Below are 18,649 nucleotides of genomic sequence, written 5' to 3'. Positions count from 1 at the left end.
TTTATTCTTTTTTTTTAAATTAATTTTATTGTAATCATTCTATACAAATAGATCAATTTATACAAAAAAGAATTGAAGACAAATCAAACCCCACCCTTGAGAAGGAGAGCATGGCCAAAGGAGAATTGCTTAGGGCTTTTTAATAGGGCAAACATAAACAAAAGAAAGGAAATATATATATATATAGGTAAATAAAAAAATGGAGAAGGGAAAGAAATGCGGAAATAATTATTTCTTCTTATTCTAAAATATTATTGATTAGATCCTGCCAGGTTTTGAAAAAATTCTGTACAGATCCTCGAAACTGAGAATTAGATTTTTTCCAATTTCAAATAATATAAAACATCAGTTTCCCACTGACTTATCAGAGGAGAGTTAGGATTCTTCCAATTTAACAAAATAAGTCTGCGTGCCAAAAGTGTTGTGAATGCAATCACCGTTTGCTTGTCCTTCTCCACTTCAAGTACGTCTGGAAGAACACCGAACACAGCTGTTAATGGGTTAGGAGGGATTGTGATACCAAGGCTGTCTGAAAGGCACTTAAAAATTTTGGTCCAAAATGATGTTAGTTTGGTGCATGCCCAGAACATGTGACCCAGTGAGGCAGGAGCTTGGTTGCAGCGTTCGCAGGTTGGATCTTGCCCTGGAAACATTTTGGACAGTTTTAAGCGAGACAGATGAGCTCGATATATAATTTTTAGTTGAATAATTCTATGCTTTGCGCATATGGAGCTCGAGTGAATTCTCTGCAATGCTACCTTCCACTCCTTTTCTGATATATTGATTAAGAGATCTTTTTCCCCAATGTCCTCTTGGATCTTTGAAAGGAAGGGACTCTAATACGATTTTATATAATGCGGAAATGGTGTCTAATTCCTCGCAATTGAGCAGTATTTTTTCCAGCATGGTGGAGGTTACGAGATGAGGAAAATCGGGCAGTTTCTGTTTAACAAAGTTTCTAATTTGAAGATAGTGAAAGAAATGTGTAGCTGGGAGGTTGGAAGTAATTTATTCGAAGTGTCATTTTCTTAGCTAACATGTGGTGTTTAGAACGAGTGGCTACCTTCAAACACAATTAATCTTCTGCTTAACTTTCAGTAAGACGTAATTACTATAGAAAAAAGCTTATATTAATAAAAGAACATAAGTAAAGTGAGTGGCTCTTTGCAACTAGTAGGTAATTTACTTTATGATACAGCGGCACGCAATTACCAAATATTACATTGTTCATAGTAACAATACCTGTATTTGAAGCTGTGAGAAAGTTTACATTGTATAGTACAGTGGAACCTCGGGTCACAACCGTAATTCGTTCCAAAACTCTGGTCGCAACCGATTTGGTCTTGACCCGAAGTAATTTCCCCCATAGGATTGTATGTAAATACAATTAATCCGTTCCGGACTAGGGGTGGGCGGTATGACCAAAATTCTATATCACGGTATTTTTCTAAATTATCCCGGTTTCACGGTATTTGACTGTATTTTTTTCCCCATGCATGAGTGGATGTTAAACACATTTTCCACTGCAATTACTGGCTAAGAATAACCTATTCCACTGTCAAGAGCATTGTACATTGTACAAAAAAAACATTTTAATGTGCACACAAGTATTAATACAGGTTTGCATTGCCTCATAAAGTGATACTTTTCAAGGGGGTGGCATAAATGAAGAGAAGGAAATCACATTGCATGACAGATGCAGTCGAAATATAGAACCTTTTTATTTAACAAATTTTGCAAAAACTTAAATTATAATTTTGACAACATATTTTCAACCATCCAAAGAGGTATTTAGACTTAGGAAAATATCCAGAAGTGCTTGTCAAAAGTTGTATTGCACTGAACATGTCTTAGAAAAGGAATAAATAAATATTTTTTGTAAAACAACTACACTTTCTGTTAATGTTAACAATCTCTGTCCACTGACACATTAAAGTGACTTTTTAAACAACTTTGCCATCATTAAACTGCATAATTTTTAAACTAATAAATAATAACAATAAAATAAATAATTGTATTATTACTGATAGTTGCACTATTACTTCAAGGCTTCAAAAGCCCAGGTGCATTACACAGTATTCACCAAATTAAAATAAAATAAAACAAGTGCAATCTTGGTGATGACATCTTTACCAACTGAACTATCATTTAGGCAAACTGCATTAATATGGACCTTGCTTCAAGCTAAGCTATATACATAAATAATACAACTGCAACTTGCATTTATAATTGTATTTGTGGTATAGCCCTACGGAATCGTATTAGGGCTACGGTGAAGAAAAAAAAAAATACGGACACAGGGAAGAAAAAAAAAAATATATACGTCGAGAATAAAGCTGACATTTCCACTTTATTCTCGCCATTTATGTTGAGATTAAAGTCGACATTTCCACTCTATTCTCATAGTTAACTTTATAATTAAAGTAGAATGTCGTAAACTAAACTTCATCCTAAAATCATTGTTTAATTTACTATTTTTTCTCAAACCCCGTCATAAGTTAATGTAGCACATTAAATGCTTTGTGTTGTGTTCCACAACAAAGTTGTTAATCACTACGCTTCTTAAACTGACTTCCTCCGCACTAAGAGGAGACAGCGATCACCATACAGAATCCATTCACTGTATGATATTCCTGCTCTCTGAAAATTTAGAATGCTAAGATAAATACTTAATGCATTTCATCATGAAAATGATATCAAAGCAGGTATTAAACATGCACGGTAGTGTGGCGGTAGTGCTGCTCCCTCGCAGTAAGGGGTCCCCAGGTGTATGTTCAGTGTAGAGAACTTTATGGCAGGTGTGACGAGGCTCCGAAAAACTGGATGTATGAATGGGTATCGCACAGGTTTAACTTAAATATTGTTTAAATGTTGGGTTTGTGATCTGGTGGTCGGAGAGACGAACACAGAATTCAATGGATGTTATTCTGAGCGGGCTATCTTTATTGCACGCTTGCTGTCTCTATCTGACGTACCAAAACCCTAATTTCTATCCTTCATTTTTCTTTCTCCACATAAGCAATCACCACACAATAAATGTCTTTGTGAAATTAAAACTAGTTATAAACTTAGCCCACAGAGTGTTCAGAACTTTAAAAATATCTTCGTTATACATGTTTAATTATACCATCCATTCAGGGTTGTGTCCATCCCTGAACGAGTTGCCAGTACATCGCAGGATGAATACGAGCAAAACACACACTAGCAGGGTCAATATAGCATAACAAAACCCCACATCCTACATGACTTTGAAAGGAAACTGAAGCACGCCGAGTAAACCCACCAGAAAATCATGCAAATGCAAGGCAGGGTACACCTGGGACACCCTTGCTGCGAGGCAGCAGTGCAACCTCCACGCCGCCGTGCCCCCACATGATTAATACATGCTTTAATGCATTTCACCATGAAATTATATCAAGTATTTATCTTGGCATTCTAAATGTTCAGAGACCATGAATATCATGTGAATGGATTCTGTGCGGCGATCGCTTGTTCGTCACCCGAGTGTGTGGTCATGAACAGATGCAAAAGTTTGGCAAACTTTTTGGTCGTAACCCGATTTGTACGTGGTCCGAGACGTTCGTGACCTGAGGTTCCACTGTATATGGCTATATTCATCTATGTATTTTATTAATAAGTTAAATAACATTCAATGAGTCCTAAAACTTCAAAACTGACAAACACAGCAGGATTCAAACCAAACAATCAAACTAACTATGGAAGATCTCTGATATGCTGAGATCAAAAGTCCATACCTTGACTCTTTAAACTTGTCATGGCAAGTAAGAAAAACTAAAAAAGAGATTCTGATCCAAGACCTCTGGTATTAACACTGTGACCTTAAAATAGTTTAAATGGCGTTCAAATAATAAAGAAATGTATATATGGAATACAGTGAACATCAATAAAAGGAACAACGTTTTCTGCAATTACCTAATAACCTACACATTTTGGACCAGACTCTGCTTTGGACCCAACACTGTCACAAAAGGCTACAAGAGATAATTGAATGTACCCACTGTGCCAGTAGACAACAGTAGTTATTCTCTCCCACAAGAAATATTAGTGATGTAACTTTGACCTTGGCTAAAACAATTAAATGCAGATTACTTTGAACAATGGTGCCAAGATAATCTCTGGATGATGGTAAACACATGCTGGATAAAGCATGTATCTGGAAAGAAGACTCAATGATGGTGGACATGGAAGCAGAAAGAGTTATTTCTGAAACATACTAGGAAATCTCTAAGTGTACTGAGACGTCATAATTTCAGTATCAAATGCTTGCATCTTCTAAAATTATTATTAAAATCTGACAAAACACAAGCTATGAATGAGACACCAGTGCTTTAAAACATATGGGTTATCCACATGAATCACTGAAAAAAGCTCCATATCAATAAGTTGGTATGTTTAAATAAACAGCATCACTCAACTGTTTAACATCTCATTTAAATACTGTAAAATTTTCTATCTTACAATAATGGTTTATTTGGGTGACATGATCAGACAAAGTTGGTATGTTTCTGATCTTTTCTTATTATACTGGTTGTGCTAGATATGGAGTGTTACTTCAGTAGAATGATAGATAGATACTTTATTAATCCCAAGGGGAAAATCACATTTGGACTTCATATTAGAAGACCAAATAAAATCCATATACATACAGTTATGCTTGAAAGTTTGTGAAGCCTTTAGAATTTGCTATATTTCTGCATAAATATGACCTAAAACATCATCTGATTTTCACACAAGTCCTAAAATTAGATAAAGAGAAACCAGTTAAACAAATGAGACAAAAATATTATACCTGGTCATTTATTTATTGAGGAAAATGATTGAATATTACATATTTGTGAGTGGCAAAAGTATGTGAACCTCTAGGATTAGCGGTTAGTTTGAAGGTGAAATTCAAGTCCGGTATTTTCAATCAATGGGATGACAATCAGGTGTGAGTGGGCACCCTGTGTTATTTAAAGAACAGGGATCTATCAAAGTCTGCTCTTCACAACACGTTTGTGGAAGTGTATCACAGCACGAACAAAGGAGATTTCTGAGGACCTCCGAAAAAGAGTTGCTGATGCTCATCAAGCTGGAAAAGGTTACAAAACCATCTCTAAAGAGTTTGGACTCCACCAATCCACAGTCAGACAGATTGTGTACAAATGGAGGAAATTCAAGACCATTGTTACCCTCCCCAGGAGTGGTCGACCAACAAAGATCACTCCAAGAGCAAGGCGTGTAATAGTTGGCAAGGTCACACAGGACCCCAGGGTAACTTCTAAGCAACTGAAGGCCTCTCTCACATTGGCTAATGTTCATATTCATGAGTCCACCATCAGGAGAACACTGAACAACAATGGTGTGCATGGCAGGGTTGCAAGGAGAAAGCCACTGCTCTCCAAAAAAAACATTGCTGCTTGTCTGCAGTTTGCTAAAGATCATGTGGACAAACCGGAAAGCTATTGGAAGAATGTTTTGTGGACGGATGAGACCAAAATAGAGTTTTTTGGTTTAAATCAAAAGTGTTATGTTTAGAGAAAGAAAAACACTGCACTCCAGCATAAGAACCTTATCCCATCTGTGAAACATGGTGGTGGTAGTATCATGGTTTGGGCCTGTTTTGCTGTATCTGGGCCAGGACGGCTTGCCTTCATTGATGGAACAATGAATTCTGAATTATAATCAGAGAATTCTAAAGGAAAATGTCAGGACATCTGTCCATGAACTGAATCTCAAGAGAAGGTGGTCATGCAGCAAGACAACGACCCTAAGCACACAAGTCATTCTAACAAAGAATGGTTAAAGAAGAATAAGTGAATGTTTTGAAATGGCCGAGTCAAAATCCTGACCTTAATCCAATCAAAATGTTGTGGAAGGACCTGAAGCGAGCAGTTAATGTGAGGAAACCCACCAACATCCCAGAGTTGAAGCTGTTCTGTATGGAGGAATGGGCTCAAATTCCTCCAAGCTGGTGTGCAGGACTGATCAACAGTTACCGGAAATGTTTCGTTGCAGTTATTGCTGCAAAGGGGGGGTCACACCAGATACTGAAAGCAAAGGTTCACATACTTTTGCTGCTCACAAATATGTAATATTCGATCATTTTCCTTGGTAAATAAATGACCAAGTATAATATTTTTGTCTCATTTGTTTAACTGGTTTCTCTTTATCTACTTTTAAGACTTGAGTGAAAATCTGATGATGTTTTAGGTCATATTTATGCAGAAATATAGAAAATTCTAAAGGGTTCACAAACTTTCAAGCACAACTGTAGTATTGTGATCCAAATCTTCAAGGCTAGTGTTGTCTGCTGCTCATATTTCTTGTTTGCCACAAATAAATACATTTTGCAAACTGATCATAAAAATTACGAAAATAATTTTGAAATATTCTGGGGCATAAAAAAAAGACAAGGAAAAATATATTTAAACCACATTTGTAAATTGTACCTTTTTAATTTCTTTATACAACTCTAGCTGTAGACGTGGAAGATTGGAATCCATTAAAGCCTAAAAGAAAAATGAATACATAATTAGAAGAAAACTAGTATCACATTCAACAATAAACATCAAACACATCAACAGAGGGAAAAATCTGCTTGTGTGACTCAAAAACAAAATGCCTTACAACTGACTAAAGGATAAAATAATAGAGTTAAACATATGCAGCTGTTCCTTAGTGCTTAAGAGTGTGTGACAAAAATTAAGCTACAACTTTAATATTGACATTTTCAGGAATTTACATCACTCTTTACTTCATCCTATAGATAATTTTTGCACAAAAAATTGAATACTTATATATCACTTTGAATTTTTCAATTGCATACAAAAAGACAATCTAGTGTAACTGATACTGTATATTGTATTTAGAATCTATTTACAATCTATACCCATTTGCCAAGTATTAAGTCCGGATTTGTTCCTAATTATATACATCACTTACCCTGTCAGAATCAAGCAAGCTAATTAAGAAACTAAAAAAGGAGAAAGCAAAGGCAAAAAAAAAAAAAGATTTTTTTTCCTAAACAAGCCCTGGAATAAGTTATAAACTAATCTAATTGAAAACAAAATCCTGAAGACAATTAAATTTGGACTTAATATTACAGGAACTTGAAAAGGATAATCAGCTCTGAGTGAACTGGGAATTTCCTGTCAACACTGTAATTATGCCCTTATTATTAATTTAATTTAAACATATACTGGCATACATATTCTTCTGAATACCACACTATTTTACAGTAGCAAACAAATTGACTCAGATGTACAGTAGGACCATCACAGGAATGGCAATTTCCTAACTTCTTTACATTTAGGCAATAATAAAAATGTATATAAAAAAAAAGTAAATATCACCAGTGTACCATTACATCATTTGAAAAGGCATACAAAATGACAAATATTACTAGTGATTGAACATAAATACATTACCTTAATAATTTTATTCAGACATTCATCTGCGACCATTCTGACATCTGATTCCCCATCATCAATGCACAGCAAAAACATCTCCATAGCAATGCCAAGCAATTTCTGGAATTCTGGAGAATTTCTAATTTCAAAGTTAATAACAAAAACATCACTTCCAGTTACCATTAAATAATAAATATTGTAGGCTCAGATTTTAAACCCAAATTTAGGACAATATCCAAAGCAGCTCTTTATCTAAATAGTTTAAATAAAAGTACAGTGCCACCATGAATGGTTATATTTAAGATTAAGAAACATGCAAAAAAAATACTTGTATTGTGATTTATATAAAGATACACACAGCAAATGTCTAATAATTTAAAAGTCAATTTGCCTAATAAAATAATCAAATGCACAGGAAGTTATCTTGAGGTATCTGAAAATGCAATTCAGATTACCTCAAAATGAATTTGAGATATCTTAAAATGAGCGGGAAATTACTTTAAGATATCTAGAAATATAATTAAGAAATCTTAAAAAGCATTTAAAATATCTTGAAATTCACTCTTTTATGAGATATCTAAAATTCATTTTTATATATATCAAATTTATTTTATTATATCTTAAAATGGGTCTCTGCTCCACTTAAGATATCTTAGAATACATTTCAAGATATGTCAAATCTTTAAAAAGACATATACAGTATTAAACACCTAGTCCCACTGAAATAATAGGTAGTTTTACAGTAAGTGATCTTGAGATATCTTTTACATATCTTTTACAAATCTGAAAATATATTTGAGATATCCTGAAATGCATTTGAGATATTTCAAAATGAACTGCAGATATCTTAGATTGTAAAGGAAATTATTTTAAGATATCTCAAAATGCTTTTCAGATATCTTAAAAAGTAAATTACATTTTAAGATATACAGTATGAAATGCATTTTGGAGTATCTCTAAATGTTAATTCAGCTTGTCATAGGTTCTTACAATATCGTTTAGTTATCTGAAGTAATTCCAAAAATATATTATGGAAAACTTAAAAATGCTTACCTTAGTGATTGTGCAACAATATTTTCACATATGGTTAAACAATGAGTTACTCTGTCTTTTTTGGTTGTTGCAGGATCTTTTTTCCTAAAGGTTAAAAAAAAAATTTAAAGATGTATACATTCGAATATATTGTTTGGCAACGTTGAAAATTCAGTATGTTAAAAATTTCAACATTCTATCATGTACAGTGCCCCATGAAAGTTTTCATACATTTACCCATGTCATATGCCTAAAACTACAACTACAAGAAGATTTAAACCATAAAAAAAGTTTAATTTCTCTTAATTAAGCAACTGATGGAATATCTTTTTGTTCCAAAGGAAAAAAAAAGTCTTTGTAACTGTAATGGTTTGTGCATTTCTAAACAAATCACTCAATATAAGCTTTAAATATTGAAATCATGCACTAATAATATATTCATTTATTAGCTATCCACCTATTATGTGAAAGTGTCTGTCTAATTTAGGGTTTTGGGAAAATCTGTACCATTAGCAACATCAAACACAAGGCAGGTACTAACACAGACAGGGCATCAGACCTGTAGTTCCAATTGAAGCAGCTATGATCACTTACGAAAGGATTATTTTAGAGTCACTATTTATGATAACCTGCACATTTCTGGAATCCTGAGATGTACACAGAGGCTAAAATTGTCCTTTTTTTGGATCTTTTATTGAATTTATTAAAAGCATTTAACATTCCATAAAATCAAGTCGGGCGGCACGGTGGCGCAGTGGGTAGCGCTGCTGCCTCGCAGTTGGGAGACCTGGGGACCCGGGTTCGCTTCCCGGGTCCTCCCTGCGTGGAGTTTGCATGTTCTCCCCGTGTCTGCGTGGGTTTCCTCCGGGCGCTCCGGTTTCCTCCCACATTCCAAAGACATGCAGGTTAGGTGGATTGGCGATTCTAAATTGGCCCTAGTGTGTGCTTGGTGTGTGGGTGTGTTTGTGTGTGTCCTGCGGTGGGTTGGCACCCTGCCCGGGATTGGTTCCTGCCTTGTGCCCTGTGTTGGCTGGGATTGGCTCCAGCAGACCCCTGTGACCCTGTGTTCGGATTCAGCGGGTTGGAAAATGGATGGATGGATGGATGGATAAAATCAAGTCAAACTTAATAAAACTAAATTCACATCAGCCCCAACCCATGAGATGGAGCGAAAGGCCAACAGCCAGAGCAAAAATATTGAGAGTAGTAAGAGAAAAGAGTCTTCTCCCCCAATATAAATGCTTATTTGAAAATGTTATTGATTAGTTCGTGCCTGGTTTTAAAAAAGTTCTGAACAGATCCTCTAAGTGAGAATTTGTTTTTTTTTCCAATTTGAAATAGTATATAACATCGGTTACCCACTGACTTTAAAGGGGTGGGTTAATATTCTTCCAGCTGACAAGAAAAGTCTACGTCCTAGTAGTGAAGTAAAGGCAATTACAGTTTGTTAGACCTTCTCCACTTTCAGCCCATTTGGGAGTACACCAAACATAACTGTTAATGGGTTAGGAGTGATTGTGACACCAAGGCTGTCTGATAGGCAATTAAAAATTTTTGTCCAGAATGATGTTAATTTGGTACATGCCCAAAACATGTGGCCCAGTGAAGCTGGAGCTCAATTACAACGTTGGGTCTTACCCTGGAAACATTTTAGACAATTTTAAATGAGATAAATGTGCTCGATAAAACACATTAAGTTGAATAATTGAATGTTTTGGACATATGGAGCTAGAGGTGAATTCTGTGCATGGCTGCCTTCCACTCTGCTTCTGAAATGTTGAGTAAGAGATCCTTTTCCCACTGTACTCTGGGATCTTTGAAAGGGAGGGACTGTAAAATGTTTTTATATATTACAGAAATGCTGTCTGAGTCCCCAAGACTGGTCAATATATCTTCTGGAATAGAAATAGGTGGGAGGGGAGGAAAATTGGGAAGATTTTGTTTAGCAAAGTTTCTCATTTATAGATAGAGGAAAAATTGTGTTGATAGGAGATTATATCTGTAGTGTAATTGTTCATAGGATGCAAAGATATTATTTATATACAAATCTCTAAATGATTTAATTCCATATGTTTTCTAAACATTAAAAACTAAGTATGAGAGGGTGGAAAGAAGTGGTTATCGTGTAGAGGTGCCACAGATAAAAAATTCTCTAACTTAAAGTGCTTCCTACATTAGTTCCATATTCTGAATGAATGAAGGACGATTGGGATGTTAGAATATATTGACAATATCTTGTATTTACAGGTGTACAAATCAAGGAATATAAAGTACTGCATGATTTAATTTCTATTGCAGACCAAGTTAGTGTGTGTTCATCTATTTGTATCAATGTCCAGGTTTTTATTGCTTGTATGTTTGCTGCCCAGTAATAAAACTTAAAATTAGGTACAGCCATGCCGCCTTCTGATTTAGGTCATTGTAGGGTCACCTTTTGAATGTGTGGATTTTTCAAATTCCAAATAAATTAGGTTATGATTGAATCTAATTTCTTAAAAAAAAGATTTGTTAATATATATGGGGATGTTTTGAAACAGGAACAGAAGCTTAGGGAGGATATTCATCTTGACAATATTAATTCTTAAGATGTAAGTAATATGTAAAGTAAGATGAAGGGTGGAGCATCTATGCATGTCTTGTTTAATTTTGTACATGCAAACAGCAAAATTTTGTTGAAAAAGAGCTTTATATTTACTTGTGATGTTGACCCCTAGGTATTTAAACTGATCTGCAATGGTAAATGGGAAGGTATGTAATCGTATGTTTTTTGCTAGAGAATTCACTGGAAAGAGCGCACTTTTGGTCAAATTAATTCTGAGCCCAGATATCTCTGTCATCCACATTGGATGCATATTTATCAAAATCACTTAACAATTAAATAAATTACCCATAACCATAACATATTGCCCTTCAGGATCATGACACTACAAATGAAATTGTTCTGTGAATTAAGATTCCCAAACTTCTAGTTTTCTTTGTACAGCTGGAGTGGAATATTTGGCAAGACCAGTCTATTTGCAGCCAAAACTGATCCTGTAAAAATACTATCTTGGCATTTAGACCTGTAAGTTCTTTAGTTCATAATTGAGACCTTTGACATTCCAGCTCACAGAGTTTACTGTTTGGTCAATGGTCTCATCCGTTTCGAGAGATGGATGTCCGAGACGGAACTCTGTCAGCAGCAGAAGAAACTGAAAAGACAGCTAAAGCTTCATCTAAGTCTAAACAGGCCTCAAGTTCAAGATACGGCCTGGCAGAGACTGACTTGGAACAGATAGTTGAAATAATGGATCTCCCTGGACTTAATGCAGCAGCAAAGCCTCCATTTGAGAGCAAAAGTGGGAGCAAAAATGCAAGTGAGTTGGGCCAGGAGACCTCGTTGATTCCAGAAGGTTCATTGCAACTGAATATGGCCTTACCTTCCACACTACCAGCTACACATCCTGAGCTGGCGGCATCAACTCCAACTCGGCTTGATGCGCAGAAAAGACCGAAATGAACACACCGAGCTGAAGGTAATGATCACCACAATAATTGCTGCAATAACTATCACATTCGGAGAGGACATAAATGAGATAAAGAGCAATATAAAAAAGATTACACAGGATAAATGGAAAGATAATGAAAGGATGATAAAAGATATAAAGGACATAAACATGACAAATGAGAAGCTGTTTCAGGATACTAAAGACTTGGAGAAACGTTTAAGTAATTGCTTTGAGGCAACCTTTAAAGCTATGCTTGAAAAACTAAGAGGAAAAAATAGAGGAAAATACGAGCAAGCCTGAAAATAAATTTAGAACGTTTGATGCTTAGCTTGAAGACATTAACCAGGCATTTCACGACACGTATTCAAATAGGCTTCTGCTGTTGACAGAAAAGCAACGGCTACTAAATCTGAATGCAAAGTGCTTGGAGACAGACTAGCTGGGCTGAAAGATGGATATAGAAGAAATAAAATCTGAATATAAGATCTCCCTGAAAACCATGAAAGCCCAAACCCAGTGAAATTCATCGCTGAATTATTCTCTCAAATAACTGGAGAGGACTTCAAATCAGACTCTGGGATATCAGCAGCTTACTGCATATGTAGATTGAATGCCTCAAAACCTAGAAGCTTCATTGTATGCTTCAATGAATTACAATCAAAGATAAATCTGATGTCACTTCTCAGACTGAAACAAGAGATTATATTTGAAAATAACCATACAGGGGGTCCTCGGGTTACAACGTCTCGACATACGACGTTTCGAGTTTACAACGCTCACTCCCACAAAAACTTTAAAAAATTGAGATGTGAGAAGGAATAAAGGTAAGGATTTTTTTACACTCATTTTTTCTGTTACTACAGTACAGTATATTTATGTCCTTTTCCTTTTTCTGTGGCTTAGTTGTGTTTTTATGTTCTAGATTATGATTTTACAAATGTGTTAGGATAGGTAAGTGACTTAGACTAGGGTGTGTTTTGACTTGCACCAAAATTTGGGTTACATCACTGTCGTACGAACAGAACTGTGTTGTAACCCGAGGACCCCCTGTATTTGCATTTTCCCTGATTTTTCACCTTCAACAGCTGCTAAACACGCCGCATTTTACAACATCAAACAGCGTTTATGCAAAGCCGAAATCAGATACAGCCTCATCTATCCTGCCAAATTGATTCCACCAAACAATGGGGCATATTCATAAGCAAAAATAATCGCTTAAAGACTCTGTTACAAAGGTAACAAGTAGGGAGCAGTGTAACTTCCACAGATCAGATCTAAGCAAGACAGGTTGCTAAGTAAATGAAGACTTTCAGAAGCACACTAATCTGAACCTTTTGAAAGTTTAATATAAGCTATTACATCCTACATAGTTGAGTGCCTTGAAGAGGTAAATTTTGGTGCCCGAGATCATCTGAGTTTGTTAAAGCAAAGAGCGTGAAGATTTAGAAATCCACAATTATATAATGATAGCACTGTGTTGCAGTAGTTAGCCCTGCTGTCTCACAGGTTCAGAGATATGAATCCATTAATACCACAGCCTGAATAATGCGTGTATAGATTGTATAGTACATTGTTCTTCTGTCTCCCTGAATTTTTTCTATGACTGCAGGTTTTTAGGAAATGGATATATTAAGTTTTTCAGTTTTTGTGTGTTATAACAATGACAAAAAACACTTTCTCACTTAATGAATTCTAAACATTACTTTTAAGCAATGAAAACCATACAAGGAAGGAAATGTTTGCCTCCTCTCTATAAACTGCACAAAGAAAGTATGCCCTCAGTAGAAAGACTGATATTTCCAATACTTGGGATTGACAATGGGCTTCCCAGGACCTTAATAACTAGAAATACATAGTGTAATGAAATGAGAAAAACAGATCTATAATTGCTTTAAAAAGCTCATGTTACATTGAGACTTAAAAATAGAAATAATAAATACAAAACATACAATTTGACATACTAAATAATAGCAACTTCTACTGAAAATGGTTTGCAAGATAGGGTAGCTGGGTAAATGGATGGATGAACAGATATAAAAGGCATTTTTAGTTATGTCCATAAAATTCCATAAAAAAATTAAACTCACTTTCTAGATAAACTCCTTCTACATATATGTTTAATACATTTACTTCAATATACTCCTATTTACCACTTCTTACAGTGCCACACTAATGGAAAAGGAGAACAGCAATTGTAATTATGGTGGCGATTCTATTTTAGGAAATAATTATTGTTTCTTAAATTTCTAAGCCTTGATTTGAGGATAGGATTCTACCCTTTCTGCAGCATAAATTCAAAAGAGAATACATCCATCTCTACCTGAAGCCCTGCTTTCCCGCAAAACAGAAATTACTTACAGCATTTTGAAAAATATATCGGAGCATCTGAATTGCACATTTTATGGTATGAACATAAGAAAATATGATCCTTATATCAATACCAAATTATCCATGAATCCTCCAACTTACTTTAAACAAACATTACTATCACTTCAGAAATATATTATTTTTTCAATTATTCACTCAACATAATACAGAAGAAATAATTCTTTTTTGGAGTGGGTACACTCTGGATTTAAAGTAATTACAATTTGCACATCATAGGTACACCCAAGTCACAAGCTATCATGGATACAACAAGCACAGGCAGCAATCAAACCTGATAAAATGTGAATCTGTCACAGAGCATACAAGGGGTGAGAAAAAGCAAACAAAAATGTCTTCTTGTGTAACCTTATCTCCACCTATGTGAAAGTGTTTGATCATATTTTCTTAACTCCATTTACACATTCAAATTTATAGTATTTATAGTATTTATGGATTTTACAAAAGTATATAAAAGATATTCGTGTTAATTTTTTTAAATGTTATTAGCTGGAATGTTGGCTGCTGTATAGTTTTATTCTTTATTCAATCTTCTATCTAGATACAAATCTGTACTAAACAGTTATTATATTTGCATATCATCTAAATAAACATCTTATAAAGAACACATCAGTCCAAGATTAAGCAGTAACTACAAAGTTGTATTGTGTCTCTCCACTTGTACATTTACATGTTTCAAATACAATTAAGCAGTTAATAGAGAAAACCATCACCACACAGATGCCTACCTACAATTTATATGTACGAATACAATTTGAAACAACAGAATACAGAAAACAAGTAATGGATGCCTTTATGTGATTCAAGGCTATAGGCTAACATCCAAGAAAATTAAAATTAAAAGCAAATAAGAAGTAAGGCACTCACAAAACCAGTAGTCTGCGTGGACAGATTGCCTCCCAGTCAAACGCAACTACTTATACAAACATTGTACAAAAAAAAAAAAAAAAACCAAATTAAACTAATAGCTTTCAGCTATTGCTGCAAACATTAAATTGACTGATAAAGTTAATCTTGAAACCATTCCCCCATCCCGTGGGCGTCAGGAAATCGATCCTGTCACATCATGGTCTAAAAGTAAGCCTCCTTTAATAATATAATACAGGGAATAAAAGCTGCAGACTTCACTGCTTCAGCTGTCAAGAAATGAAAACTGACTGTCGGAAGTGTCCATGTTCTCCCCGTGTTTCAATTTTTTTTTCTTGAGATTCCACTACCCTCACATATCCCAAAAAAAAACATTTGGTTTAGATTGATTATACAATCTAAATGGGACTTGTGTGAAAAAATGTGGGTAGCCAAGTCTATCACACAACTGGCTTTTGTCACTTTAAAAACTTGTAATGGCCTTGCACCAGAAGCTGCTGGCTAGATGCAACTCTAAAATTGATTAAGTAGGTTTTATTAATGGAGGAATTGGTGAATTATTGCTGCAATCAGTGTTTGTCCTACCACGAACATTACCAGGTGGTCCATGCAGTAATCTTGATCACCTACCCGATCTATGCAGTAGGCACCAAACTCTGTTGAGTGACAGAGGCAATATGGCACCCAATCTTGACACAAATGGATTTAATTTATTACATCACTGCAAATTTTCAAAGGGAACATAGTGAAAGTTGTCTATGGTGTTTGTTTTTGGTAACTTTTGCATATCATTCCTGTTCTTATTCCAGCTTATTAGGTTGACTTAGCTATATTCTGAAAAACGGTTTCTTACAATTCACACCTCTGGTTTCTCATTGAAACCCCCAAGCCAGCAAGCAGATTCTGAAGAGGCAAATGAACACAGCATGAATGCAAGTGTCACTTTATTACAGAGCTTGTGACAAGTTACTTGGATGATACGCAAATGGAAGCTTGCATCTTTAGAGTTATGAGTAGGCAGATAAAAAAAAAGGGGGAATGGTGGCATACCAGGCTCCATTTATTCTGCAATCAGTGCCTTTCTTGAAAATGTCTTATTCTACAAACCCAGAGCAACTGCTCTTTCTCCAACTTTTAAAAATACATTTCACCTGCTTTGACAAACTTACATTTAAAGATAGTGGAAGGAAAGAAAAGTGTACTAAAAGCTCCAACTTTCTATCATCAATCCTATCTATCTATATCCCTATTTTGTGCCAGATATTTCCACAGGTACTTATGCAAAGCAAGCTGTAACCCTCCCAGTAGAAATCTTCTGGTGCACCTTTGGAGGTGTTACTTTCAGAAGTGGTCCCTTTTGAACTCCCTGCAGAGAGGACTGATTGGTTACTCAGATTCAAACTTGTCAAATGGCAAGAAATCGTATGTGTGGTTTAACCTTTGATGACAAGCGGTCAACATGACTTGTCTTAACACCTAAACTCAGTGAACATTTGGGAGATGTCAGGCATATCTTTCTTCTGGTTATCACACAGGGAACTAAGAACATTTCCAGTGTATTTTTCCAGGTTAGGATGGTGTTTGGATGGGTTAGTTGCTTTAGGCTGCCTATGTAGGCATTTCTTTTGTTTTATGTATTGTACAGTAATCCCTCCTACATCGCGGGGGTTGCGTTCCAGAGCCACCCGCGAAATAAGAAAATCCGCGAAGTAGAAACCATATGTTTATATGGTTATTTTTATATTGTCATGCTTGGGTCACAGATTTGCGCAGAAACACAGGAGGTTGTAGAGAGACAGGAACGTTATTCAAACACTGCAAACAAATATTTGTCTCTTTTTCAAAAGTTTAAACTGTGCTCCATGACAAGACAGAGATGACAGTTCAATCTCACAATTAAAAGAATGCAAACATATCTTCCTCTTCAAAGGAGTGCGCGTCAGGAGCAGAGAATGTCAGAGAGAGAAAGAAAAGCAAACAAATCAATAGGGCTGTTTGGCTTTTAAGTATGCGAAGCACCGCCGGTACAAAGCTGTTGAAGGCGGCAGCTCACACCCCCTCCGTCAGGAGCAGGGAGGGAGAGGGAGAGAGAGAGAGAGAGAGAGAGAGAGACAGAGAAAAACAAACATCAAAAATCAATACGTGCCCTTCGAGCTTTTAAGTATGCGAAGCACCGTGCAGCATGTCGCTTCACAAAGCAGCTGCACAGAAGGTAGCAACGTGAAGATAATCTTTCAGCATTTTTAGACGAGCGTCCGTATCGTCTAGGTGTGCGAACAGCCCCCCTGCTCACACCCCCTACGTCAGGATCAGAGAAAGTCAGCGCAAGAGAGAGAGAGAGAAAAGTAAGTTGGGTAGCTTCTCAGCCATCTGCCAATAGCGTCCCTTGTATGAAATCAACTGGGCAAACCAACTGAGGAAGCATGTACCAGAAATTAAAAGACCCATTGTCCTCAGAAATCCGCGAACCAGCAAAAAATCCGCGATATATATTTAAATATGCTTACATATAAAATCCGCGATATATATTTAAATATGCTTACATATAAAATCCGCGATAGAGTGAAGCCGCGAAAGGCGAAGCGCGATATAGCGAGGGATTACTGTATATGCATGATACTTGCCATTTCATCTGTTCACATTACTTATATGGAACAAGTTTGAAATTCTATTATTTGCTTCTATTATCAACCAGTAATATTGGGGAAAAGTACATCAAAGGGTCAGTTCAGGCAGGACGGTTTGGAGACAAAACCAGAGAGGCAAGATTGCATTGCTTTAGACATGTGCAGAGGAGAGATGCTGGGTATATTGGGAGAAGGATGCTAAGGATAGAGCTGCCAGGGAAGAGAAAGAGAGGAAAGCCTAAGAGAAGATTTATGGATGTGGTGAGAGAGGACATGCAGGTGATGGATGTAACAGAACAAGATGAAGAGGACAGAAAGATATGGAAGAAGATGATCCGCTATGGTGAACTCTAACAGAAGCAGCCCAAAAAAAAAACAAGAAGAAAAAAAAATTGATAATAGAGGTATTACAACAATAACGTGTATTTCTGGACTAATTCAGTACCAAAGTTCCAAAAACAGTAACAGTCCCAGCTTTTTTACAGTGTCGATAGTACTGAGAAAGTCTGTTCTGCACTCATACATGACTCCAAAAGGCACAATAATACATGGGAAAAGCTTGAATAAAAACTACACAAAAAAAGGCCAACAGTATTGATGATAAAGAACAGCATCAACACATGTTGAAATGAAAGACAGCAAAAGTCATGTCTAGAAATACTTTGTGCTCAAGACAAGAGAATTTCAGTGAGTGCAGGAATCACATACACAGACAGGCTCACGTTACTGCCAGTTTTACCCCATTATGGAATTAGCTTAGAAACAGATTGGTGTATGGTTTGAGAACAAAATAACTTTAACAATCAAATTAGGTGTAATTGTTTAACTTGTGTTGCCA

At 35.9% G+C, this 18,649-nt stretch overlaps 1 protein-coding gene across 4 annotated transcripts in view; it reads right to left on the bottom strand.

Annotated features, from left to right (window-relative positions):
* htt (huntingtin) overlaps positions 1–18,649 on the bottom strand; it is a 242,530-nt gene that overhangs the window by 218,847 nt on the left and 5,034 nt on the right. For all 4 annotated transcript variants that reach the window (XM_051928233.1, XM_028801715.2, XM_051928234.1 and 1 more), the window contains exons 2-4: positions 8,466–8,549; positions 7,431–7,551; positions 6,453–6,512 (exon numbers count right to left, since the gene is read on the bottom strand). In XM_051928233.1, the coding sequence (XP_051784193.1) occupies positions 6,453–6,512; positions 7,431–7,551; positions 8,466–8,549 (265 nt within the window). The remainder of the gene's footprint in view (positions 1–6,452; positions 6,513–7,430; positions 7,552–8,465; positions 8,550–18,649) is intronic.

The sequence above is a fragment of the Erpetoichthys calabaricus genome, chromosome 5 (genome assembly GCF_900747795.2).
Source record: "Erpetoichthys calabaricus chromosome 5, fErpCal1.3, whole genome shotgun sequence".
In the NCBI taxonomy this organism is placed as follows: Eukaryota; Metazoa; Chordata; class Cladistia; order Polypteriformes; family Polypteridae; genus Erpetoichthys; species Erpetoichthys calabaricus.
This window is presented reverse-complemented; position numbering and strand designations above follow the sequence as displayed.